This window comes from Zalophus californianus, chromosome 9 (assembly GCF_009762305.2).
Source record: "Zalophus californianus isolate mZalCal1 chromosome 9, mZalCal1.pri.v2, whole genome shotgun sequence".
Classification (NCBI taxonomy): domain Eukaryota; kingdom Metazoa; phylum Chordata; class Mammalia; order Carnivora; family Otariidae; genus Zalophus; species Zalophus californianus.
Window position 1 is genome coordinate 51,256,739 of NC_045603.1, and position 12,067 is coordinate 51,268,805.

The 12,067-nt window shown below is 46.4% G+C and overlaps 1 protein-coding gene across 1 annotated transcript in view; it reads right to left on the reverse strand.

The window, feature by feature from the left end:
* Positions 1–988: 988 nt before the first annotated feature.
* The window catches only part of RASSF3 (Ras association domain family member 3), a 67,867-nt gene continuing 56,788 nt past the window's right edge, over positions 989–12,067 (reverse strand). Inside the window, exons 2-5 of the mRNA XM_027594506.2 lie at positions 10,821–10,928; positions 8,339–8,567; positions 6,554–6,663; positions 989–3,765 (exon numbers count right to left, since the gene is read on the reverse strand). Coding sequence (XP_027450307.1) covers positions 3,616–3,765; positions 6,554–6,663; positions 8,339–8,567; positions 10,821–10,928 — 597 coding nt within the window. The 3' untranslated portion in view covers positions 989–3,615. The remainder of the gene's footprint in view (positions 3,766–6,553; positions 6,664–8,338; positions 8,568–10,820; positions 10,929–12,067) is intronic.

A 12,067-nucleotide genomic window follows, 5' to 3' on the forward strand; every position in this document is an offset into this window, starting at 1 on the left:
AGAAGCAGACTCCCCGCTGAGCCAGGGATGTGGGGCTGGATCCCAGAACCCTGAGACCATGACCTGAACTGAAGGCAGATGCTTAATGACTGAGCCACCCAGGTGCCCCTCCCCTTTCTTTCTAACACAGAAGGCAAGATACCATTCTTGAGGATTTTGCAAAATACGAAAATTTAAACAAGTTATCAATTGGTGACAAATTTTGACAAAAAGCCTAGGGCAGGAAGCTCACTCCCTTTAAGGGATAAAAATTCCAAAAACCCAGGCTGAACTCCCAAACTAGATTCCATTGAATATTTCACCAGAGAGATCTACACAAAGCCATCATTTTCTATCATAATATTTTCACTTCTAAAACAGCTATGGTACTTGCAATGTTTTTCCCTCACCCATGGATACAGCTTTGCTATTTCACCACCGCCTCTAGGGGGCAGTGCAGCAGTAAAAACGCTTGCCTGGAGCAGGCACGGAGGTGGGCACAGAGCCTATACCCAATCACCGCTGCTGACCCCCAAACACTCCCCATCCCACCATCCCGCGTGGGACAGTCATGCTGACCAAAAAATACACTTTTAATGCTGCAAGTGGTCTGTTTCAAGGACGGGAGACTTAGAGGCAGGAAGGGAAGGTGCAGGGAGAGGATTCTGAAAGAACGGACGATCCCCTCCTGTTTTGGTAGGGGCCACAGGGAGTCCACTTTAAATTAACTCTTTGTTCACGTGCTTTATACACTTTTGAATGTGTATTTCACAGTTAAAACAATTGTTTTAGGAATGTATGGTATGGGCAGACCTCAGCCAGGGTCTTCTTCTCCAGAGGATAAGACAAAGGAAAAGCAACATTTGGGAGAACAAATGTGCCCCACTCAAGCCTAGTAAATCTCTGCGTTCCAGCACGTGTCCTCATGGGTCTGCAAAAGCAGCTCCTCCCACTCCTGTGACCTTTTACCTGGCATATTATCATAAATAAAAACACATGTACAAGCATCAACTAACAACTTCGACTTTTAATAATGGAAACAATTTGCCATTCCAGAAACACAACTGCAGGGAAGAAAAATCTTCCCTATAAAAATAAACTCATCAAAATTATAAATATTATAACTTTTTTACTTCTGCAATTTAAAATGCTCCCCTGCAATACCACCCCTTCATTTTAACAACATTCCGGTACCATCACATACTGAAGAGTAAACAGTATTACAGCAAAGCTTAGTTTAATTTAACCTAAGAATTAGTACAATGATTTTTAAAAATCTTTGGCCATCGTGGCCTTTCTTCTTTTATGCATGAAAAATGCTGCTGCAGGAACCAGTGTTTGGGAGAGAACGTCAGTATTCCAAGAACTAAGTACTGACAGAATTTCAATACAGCAAGTTTTCCAAACTGCAACTTGTAGTGCACACAAGGAGCGAGGTGCTGGGTACTACAGAGGAGGATGCCTATTTTAGACAATCTACTTCAAGTAAAAAAAAAAAAAAAAAAAAAAAAAAAAAAAATTCACAGATAACCATCAGCTACTACTTTACGTTCTAACAGTGTCTTCTTCTGAGAAACAAATGCTTCACAAAATATAAGCTTACTGGGTGGGCAATTAAAAGACCAGGTGGCTGATAACAGTATACTTAAACCCAAGCCGCAGTCTGAACGGTAAAACCAGTATAAAAATCATGAAGGCATTCCCTGAACAATAAAGGTAAAGTGTTGGATGATAATGTCACTAAAACCTCATCGATGCACTAAAAAGAAGTTACATGCAAAATTAAAAAAGATGAGCCATACATATTTTATAGCTAGTTCTATTTTTTTTTCCCCAACTCTCCTTAATAAAAAGCTTAGGAAGATAGGATTGTCTCAGTAAACAGTAACTGTGTGCACAGCAGACCACCGCGTACACCTGCCTCCAACAAGATGGGTGCTCTCTGAAAAGTCAGAAGTGCCACCAAGAGGGGAACAGAAATGCAATTTTTAAAAGGCACAGTTCACTTAAGAGGCAAAGAAATGAAGCACCTTGGAATTTCAAAAAGAATCCATTAGGTGTCACCAAAGTGTTGACAATTCCTTGGGAATTTATAAACAAAATATATCTAGACTAAAAATAGATCATAAGGCCCCTTCAGAACCACAGCACGGCTTTCCTATTGTTTTCGGATTGACTGCTGTAAAAAATGAGGTTATTTAAGCTGCTTTAAGGAAGGCTTCTATTGCACATGCCTTTCTTTGGTTGGTAGGAACATGCACTTTTGTTAAAGCATTTCCAGAAAGAACCCCTCTTGTATGGTCAGCTCGTGGGCGGCGGGGCGGGGGGGGTCCTCCCTTTCTGGCCACCCTCCTCCTCAGAGTCAAGTACTCCTTTTGGAAGGAGGATCTGATGGCCCTGGGTCTATAATCCACATCCCCATTCTACCTCATGGAAGAACAGACTGCAATTTGCAAAAGAGAAAGGCAGCGGGAGAAGAGTGGAGGTGGAAGAGGGGAAGGGGAGGAAAGAGGGAAAACAGGGAAAGAAGCGGACTGATTGTCACAAAAGTAGGCAGTGAGCTCTCTACCTGACAAATCTCCCAGCTAACAGGAAAACTGCCACCCTCCACCCAGTCTCCTTTCCACTCAGAAGACAGCCGGGGTGGGGGAGACCGGGGCCCTAACGTAACAGGAGTTAGCCATCGGTCAGTGCCCCACCGCCCGGAGATGCCAACCCCCCCCCCCGGGAGGGTGGGGGAGCACGGAGACCGGTCCCCAGAGAGGGCAGCCCCCGCTGCAAGACCCCCGCCCCGTCTGGGCCTGCGAGGTCCACCTGCCGGGACGCTCCATCGTCTGGGCAGCTGCAAACTGGGATTCCCAGTTCCTCCCTTTGGTCTAACTTCTACTTGCTCTGGTTCTGTTCCCACATCTTACCACCAAATCAGTCAATACCACAGTGGGTTTAACATCTCAAAACCGAATGCTTTCATGTCGTCTATAACCAAATACACCTTTCTCCCCGACCATCAACCCCTCCACCCAAACCGCATTCCCGCAGAGCTCCCCACTTCCACTGGTGCCTTCCTCCAAACTTGCTCTTCACGTTCTCTGTCCAACTCCCAACCAAATCCTTCACAAATGCCCCCGAGTTCCTAGCTTCCCGTGCCTTTCAATTCACATGGATCGCTTCTGACATTTAAAAACAAAACAAAAAATGGACAGGTAGTTTCAACATAGGACAAGTATTCAGATAGATTTCCTTGTTAAGCTTCTTAAAAAAAAAAATCATTTGCACATCCTTAAGCTTAACTTCATCACATAATTAACTAAAACAAAGTAAGGAATAAAAATAAACCAAACAAAACCCAGAGTCATGCTTCCAAGCCGTCTAGATTGCTCCAGATGAGAGCAGATTCACAGCTTCCCGAGAGGTGACCCCGCAGGGCTGTTAGACCAAGCGGCAGAATCCCGGACAGAAGAGGCCGAAGGCGCGGGACGCTGCGTGACCAGGTGGAGGGAACTAGATCTAGGGATCAAGGGCGGAGACCCTAGCATCATGGGGCACGAAGACAGCCCTCCAACAAGAGAGACGCCGGCTGCCGGTTCAGACGCAGGTCCCGCGCCTCTCCTTGGTGAGTGGCAGGGATCCCCGTGCTTAACCGGGTTTCCACACCTCACTGAGGGCTTCCTCCAGCTTCTGTCGGTAGGCCGCGTAGCGCCGCTTCAGGCTCTGCAGCTGCTCGTCTTCCTCCTTGTCCAAGATGCGCAAGAAATTCTGTAGTTCTGGAAGGCTGAAGGCTTCCCACTGCGCAAGGACACAAGAAGGAAAAATTCCAGGTGCTGAAGTCAGAATGTAGGCATGCTGGCCGGGAGCAAGTTGCGGGGGCGGGGGGGGCCTCCCCCCGCACCCAGGCCCACTCGTGCCTCTGCCTGCCTCCCGTAGTTCCCCACAACAGCTCTCAGTGGGGCCAAAGCCCTCCGGGCCCTAGGTGCACTAGACACTGTCCCTGCTGACCTGGCCCCTCTCCATCCGACCGCTGAGGCATCAGAAACCACTGCCCTTGCCCTCTCCCTGCAGTCACCACCATCACTGCCGCCACCTTTCACCTCCCACAATCTGACTGGCTCCGAAGCAGCTCTCCAACTGGCCTGCTCTTCTCTACTACCTCTGCTGCCCCCTATGTATTCACCATCCTCTTCTCCAGCCCCGGGAGAACCTCACCCTTCTCGGTGACCTCCTCACTCCACTCTTCTGTTCCCCCAACAGCCAGGCTGAGTATGAATACTCTTCGTAAAATGCAAATCTAGGCATGCCCCTCCCCTGCTAGAACCCTTCACTGGCTTCCCCTGGTTGTTCCTGCTAAGTCTGAAAGACCCTGACCCCTCTGGCTCCCCTCGTTCTCACACTGTCTCACATTACCCACGTTCTCCACTATGCCTGGCAAACTCCTACTCAACCTTCAAGTCTCAGCTTAAACGCCACTTCCTCAAAGAAGACTTCCATGATTTCCTTCCTCCCTTCCTTCCCACCCAGGACGATGTCTATTAGAAGCTCTCACTGATCGTAGCCCTGATCACAAAAGATTTAAACAGTACGACAATTATTTGCTCAGCATCTCCCTCACCTACACTTTACCTACACTGCAGCTGTTGTGCTTCTATCTGGGCTTTGCAGTTGTTTCCCCAACAGCACCTGGTACCTAGTAGGCACAAAGTAAACATTTGTGGGGTTTAAGAAAAAAATTTTAATTGATCAGTAAAGGTCAAGAAAGGTACTTGACATCACCAGGGAGGGTTTTTGTTTGTTTGTTTTTCAAGCGACACATCCTCCCCTTCCAAAAGGGGGCCCTGGGTCCTGGGCTGAGAATCACTGCCTCAAACAGGAACAATTTCTTTCTTTCTTTTTTTTCCTAAAGATTTATTTATTAGAGAGAGAGAGAGAGTGAGCGTGCACAACCACACAAGCAGGGGGTGAGGGAGAGGGAGAGAATCCCAAGCAGACTCCCGCTGAGTGTGGAGCATTGAGCCCTACGCCCACCGGGCTCAATCTCACAACCCAGAAACCATGACCTGAGCCGAAATCAAGAGTCAGACGCTCAACGGACTGAGCCCCCCCAGGTGCCCCAGGAACAATTTCTGATGGGGAACTCCCAGGGGTGTGGGGAGGGAAAAGACCAGAGATAACCTAATACAAGTAGAACAGATGGAATAAAACCACCAAGTAGGCACAATGGTAGAAGACTTTCTGGAAAATTCTGCCCTGGTTATTAAGGAAAATAAGAAACATGGAGGAGAACAAAACTTTCTACATCAGAATATTCTGTTAATTAAAACAGCACTGTCTTCCTAAAACTCTCCAGATCAAGCTCCAACTTACAGATAAACAATTTACAAGGCATGTTTATGTATACTTTTAATTTGTGACTCAAAACCACCTTTTAAAGTCCCACTTTACAGAATTCAAAACTGAGGGCTGAAAAGACTGGAAGATTTACCCAAGGAAACCTAACCTAAGCTAACAAGAGGACCAGCAGGAAGCAGAGTCCTGGTTTCCTAACTTTTAACCTGAAACTGTTCTCACTGCATCACACAATGTTCTACACAGACAATTCATGCCATTTCCTGTCTGGGCAGAAGACAGAGACCCAGGGCTTGCAAGATTTACTCAAGTGTCGTTTTAAAGCTGGCGTTTGATCTAGAAGGACAGTACAAAGGGCGTTTTTCCTTCAACTGAACTGGCCTAAATTCAATCCTCCCTGGAGAGAAAATGGCAAATGATGCATATACAAACATAATTTCTAAATCACTTTGGCAAAAGGAAAAAAAGATTTTAGAAAGTTCTAGATCTTTCGTGGTAAAGAAACTGCACCTTTTTTTTTTGACATTTCATTTTTTGATTGCATTTCCTTTTATTTCTCTTTAAACGAATGAGCCTGGAGATGTTAGCAGCAAACATATGGAGAGTATCGACTTTCATTGTTTAGCTGGATTAGGGTAATTTGGAGGCAGGAGTGAAAAGGGCTCTTTGGGTGGGAGGGAGATCTCTTGCTTGCGCTCTTTCCACCTCTGAAAATTATAAACCAAGAGAATAGTTAAGGGGCGCCTGGGTGGCTCAGTTGGTTAAGCAACTGCCTTCGGCTCGGGTCATGATCCTGGAGTTCCGGGATCGAGTCCCACATCGGGCTTCCTGCTCGGCGGGGAGTCGGCTTCTCCCTCTGACCCTCTTTCCCTCTCGTGCTTTCTACCTCTCATTCTCTCTCTCTAATAAGTAAATAAAATCTTTAAAAAAATAAATAAAATACAAAATAAAACTCGGCAAAAATATAGACTTTAAAAAAAAAAGAATAGTTAAAAATATAGATAGATAGATATTGATATATACACATATCAATCATAGGCTAACTTTGGGTTCATTTCGGTCAATTCAAAAACACCTGTCCTCCACAGACCAGCTCCCCCCCACACACACGCCAAGAGATAGAGAGAGACAGCTGGATGCCCACCCCCTGGCAGGAATAAAGTCACTAGATTCGAGCAGTAAAACAGGGCCAGGTGCTCTCTACAGTGTAAAGCAAGAATGAACGATCACTTACCTCTCCGATTTCATGTTCACGAAGAACAAAACTCAGTGTGTCTGTTCTGGGCCCAGCCACCAAACGCAGGTAGAGTGGATGCTCGCGGTCTGAGAGCTTACAGGCGTAGACTGCGTAAGCAAACAGGCAGCCCGTTGGAGTATTTCGTCGATCCCCGGACCGTACGCCCCGCTTTCCAGCCCCTCCTCCAGATCAAGGCAACAGCCCCCGTCACCCAGCCACCAAGTCACTGTCCTCCTGCCCCTATCACCGTGAACAGCCTGCGGCGGAATGAAATCTACACTACCTCCGTTCTAGCTGCACAAATACACACTGTGCCTCTATTACAAAGAAAATAATCCTCCAGAATGAATTTAAATGGGCATTAGTTAGTCCCAAGATGGGCCTGTAATTCATTCTGCTGCTCCTTTCAGAAAGCAAGAAAATACACTTACAAAAGCATCTGCAACCCCTTTAAGAAACAGTAAAAATATACCATGCAAAGGACATGAAATCAGAGCGAATCTGTCTATAGATTAACTTAGAATTGTGAGCAGCTACAAACAAACCAAGCAGTCCGAATGCGGGCTCGGCTGGCGGCAGACACAGCTGTGTCTCCTGTGAGAGAGAGAGACAGACAGACAGACAGACACACACACACACACGCACGCGCACGCACGCGGTCCTAGCACTGCCTGCAGTGATGAAAGATTTTGCCGGCCCACGACGCTACCACCGCCTGTCCGCACAGCTCCAGCCCAGTGGGCAGGCAATGAAGCATCATAGGTACTGGTTTCCCTGGAGATGTAAACCCCACGCTTCTGAGCCCAGGGCCTCCTGAGGGTAGGAACCTTGGCCTATTCCTCTTTGTATTCCGCAGGGCCCAGCCCATGGTCTGGGTTTGGGCTCAAAAAAATGTATGCACGCTCAGTAACTAGCTGCGTTTCATCCCCAAACAACTGAAGGATATTTCTAGCATGTCAAGTTACTATAACCTCCTCCATTGCTGCTGTAGGCTCTACTCCCCAAAAAACAGTTTAAGTAGCTGACTGCCCACACATCTATACCATTTTCAAACGAGCACTTGGTGACTCACTGAATCACGGCCATCCACCCCTGGTTATCAATTTCTGCTCGGGTACCTGACTACCATACTCAGTTTCACGCAGTTACTTAATATTCTCTTCCTACCTGCTGAATGTGGGTATTAAGTTCAGACTGGCAGACCGCAGAGGAGAATGCCATCCATCCACTGTTATGTGCCTCTGGGGGGTGGGGGGTGCTACACTGCACCAGGGTCATATAGCTAGTGAGGCGAGCTCAGGAAACACAAGACCCCAGGGCTGTGCCACTGACATCAGTTAAGTCTGAAATGTGCAGTAACACACACGTGCCTCCCCATCCTCCAAGTCTCAGAGGACGCAAGTCCCCAAAACCACCCCACGTGCGGACGCACATCAAATGTGGAATGTGCTAACGAAACGTTCAAGCACAGCGGCATCCTTTTTTGTTCTGAAGAACATTAAGGCTTAAAAAAAAAAATTTCAAAGCTATCCCCCCATGCACACATCACAAAATCCTCCACAAATGCCCATCACGTGTGGATGCCTTGGAGCTCCTCAGACCCACAACTGTCCGACTCAAGAACAGGAAAGCCAGGAAACATTAAAGGTGTAAGCCAGAATCACCACAGCTTCCAGAATCTGTCCCTGGGCTCTGAGATACACACACCCAGCAGTGTTCCTGCTGCTCATGAGGACAGACAGAAAAGCAGAGACCATTTTCATCTCAGGCCTGGCAGCATACCTTGGTCTTCCCTATGACAACGCTTATAAAGTGCAAACTTGGCAGGGCTCTCGGTCACGAGAAACTTCTTGAGCAGGGCTTCAATCACTTCCCCGACGGTGTTCGTGCTGCTGATGTGAAGCGTGTTCATACAGCCGTTGCTACTGGGAGCGAGTTTTCCAGAAGTCTGTGGGGGTCTGCAGAGCTCCATCTGGACTTTAATGAAGCCAGTGTAAATCCCATTTGAATTCTGAAGCAGGAAGAAAAGCACACTGTTAGAGAGAAGGCGAGACCCTCTTTCTCTTGTTCTGTGCTTTTACAGCTCTGTGACAGAACTTCACTGAGATTGCCCCCAAGGAAAGGATCTCAGAGGGAGGTTAACACCACCCCGGCAAAGTGCTTACAGAGCCAGGGTCTGTAGGGCAGATATGGCGACAGAAGCCTCCTCGTGCTGTGAGGACCGCAGTCCGAGACGGACGCCTCTGAAGCCGACATCTGAAAGGTCAGGGCCCACTGGAGAGGTTACGGTCCAGCAGAGCAGAGGCCAGCCAAATCCCAAGATGCACGCGTGCATGGGGGACATGCCGGGGCCAAATGCTCAAAGGAAACATCTGCAGCTGGTGACCAGATTACACAGAAAAGGAAGGTGGCAGGGCGCCTGGCGGGCTCAGTCGGTTACGCGTCTGCCTTTGGCTCAGGTCATGATCTCGGGGACCTGGGATGGAGCCCCTGCATCGAGCTCCCTGCTCATCAGAGAATCTTCCCCCCTCTCTGCCCCTCCCCCCACTCATGCTTGCACGTGCGCTCTCTCTACCTCTCTCAGTAAATAAAATCTTAAAAAATAAATAAAAAAGAAAGAAAAGGAAGGTCTCTGGGGACTTGGGAACACCTAAACAAGCCTGGAGGGGACAGTACGCAAACAAGCCATCTCATTCCTAGTGGCTATCACGGTATGTCCTAGATTATCAATTTCACCGAAACGTCTGGAAACAGCACATACCCCACATAGCGCGTGACGACATATCTCAGGTGCTTCAAGCAGCAAGAGTGCAAAACCAGTTGAAGCTACAATGTGAACTATAGTCATTAACACTTGTCTTTTTTGTCTTAACGTGGTGTTTATAACTCCTTCTGTATACTATTTTTTACCCATTTTATTGAGGTATGCTTCTTATACAAATAAACTGTACATATTTAATATACACAACTTGCTGAGTTTAGCACTTGTCTTAACTGATGGTAGACTATTTCTTAGTTACCAAAAATAGTAATAATGGTCTGATCTTCACTTTTTCTTTTTACATCCAGTATATTTAGAAAAAAGTGTATTCTAATGTTTTATTAAAACAAAGCCTCAGGTGTTATACAGAAATGAGACAGTTAAATTAATTAAACATTAAAAAACTCCTTGTTGGTCCATTATTTTTCTTCCTTTCCACAAGATCAATTTACAGTACTGATTCACTTGTTCATTCTTGTGGAAAGTATTATACAACGCCTCAAATTTCTATTTTTGCAACAAGATGGAAACTTGCATGTTTTCATCTCCATGGGGGAGGGAAGAAAAACCCATGACAAGTGGAGTATTTCTCCTTTGATGAAAAGTGCATTTGAAACAGTATCACTGTTGGAGTAATGAAGAATAATCTTGGGATCCTGTGTCCCGCTTCCCCCCTTCTGGGGGAGTCCCACTGGGGAGGGATCCTTTATCACAAGGGCTTATATGTAACGCTCCTCCCCCTAAGGCCACAGAATTCAGTAGGGCCTGTTCTAAACCAGTCACCCTGTCCTCTACTGAACTGTCAGTTCACAGTCAATAGCCTGAGAGGCAGAAGTCCAAGGGCCCTGGAAACGGGTACCAAGGGATGGCAGGTGCCTCGAGGAAAGTCACCAAACGTGAGGACGAGCAGAGACGCCAGTCCAGTTTGAGGCACATGAATACTCTGGCTCTGTTGCTGGCTCTCCTTCTGCTGTCACTAAGCCCTGTGCCTTCCTCCTCCTACATCCTCACCCCCCACTGAGCTTCAGTGTTTGGTACCACACTGCAGAAGCCTGAAACAACATGTAGGAGGCTGAGTATTACATTCGCCATCTTCCATGACAACCAGCCCAGAGAAATCTTAGCTCAATTATATTCTAAACCACGGGCATGAAATCCCTTCCCCACACTTTCATACTTATTTGCACAAGATAAAACTGATCTACGCCTTATTAGAATTTGAGGTACCAAATGGCAATGGCAATACTCAATGCTAAAAATCCTTCAGAGGGTCAAAAAAAGCTTTTACAATAAAACTTTAAAGTATTAACCGATGGTGCGATAAAGCTACTTTAAAATATAGCTTCAATTTGAAAACTGCAGAAATACTCTATTGTCCTGCATACCTTGACCATTAAACTTCCGCAAATGCTATTCAGAGATTTTAAAACATACAGATGGTAATACCAACAGTTTGTATTTGTCTTTTGACGTGTCAGCGCAAACAGTACTATGGGTGCTTACCAAGGTCATCTTCAACTTGTCTGTGACTGCTAGGTTGTATTTATGAACTTTGTCTTTGATTTCCTCTTTGCTGAGGTAATTGTAGGTTTCCTTCTCTTTCTCCACATCCTAGAAGAAAAACAAGCCATGCTACACATGAACAAGCACAGAAAAAAATGCAGATAAGCCAGGATTCTTTTTACATTCCACACAAGAACTCTGGAGCACTTCACCTTGACATACACACACAGGCACTAACACACACGCCCTCTCACTTTCAAATCTCAGGGTCATCCACCAAATATGGCTTTCATTCCTTCAGACTAAGTCCTCCTGAGGGCTACATCGAATAAAACTAATCCATCAGCAGCTAAAAGCAACACTTCACTTATTTTGTAAAACTGTCTTTGCTAAATTTTCCTTCTGCACAAACACCATTCTCTAAGAGTACCTGCAAGACTGGCCATTTCCATTTTGAACAATACTTACGGATGTATACCAAAAGCTTCTCTTTAGCACGTTCTATGAACTGTATGGTCTTTACAGCTTCACCATATTCATTAAGCAAAAAGTATGGTAATTAGTAATATTAACTGGCAATCAATGACCTAATTACACACAACTACCAGAGGGTGATTTACCTTCCAAACAAATCCTCATGTCAAGATACAAGTAGCAAGATTTCCCCTGCCCACCCACTCTCACCGTCCCCAACCCCTCCAGTCTCACCCCAGCTCTGACTCTCCACACTGTGGACAGGAGAGTAGTTGAACCCTCTCACCACTGAAGGATTCGCCGATGGTTTACTGTCTAAAGAGCTCAACCAACACATGACATTATGCAATGGCTATGCAATCACAGACGGCCAAACCCCAGTGTGCTGGGACCCCATGAAGCCAACTATCCAAGACACCTGTCTTGTGTTGTGTTTAATTCTCCCAACGACCTACCCAAGCAGATGTTATTCCAGTTTCCAAAGGAGATCAAGTTCTAAGTAAATTCACCTGCCAGTAAAAACTTAGCTGTTCCGTGGCAGTGACGCTTGGACCCAAAGCCTACCAACCCTCAGTAACTCCAGTTCCTGAGACCTCTCGGGGGGTGTGTGGCTTGTGCGGGGACAACCCAGCTAGGTTAACAGACCAAACTCCAATTTAACCAGGTCCTCTATGTTGTTTCCACTAACACAAGCAGGCCCCCACTGTTCCCGTGTGGGTGTTTGAAGACTTAAAGAAAGGCTACATGATCACACGCAACCCTGAGTAGCAGCT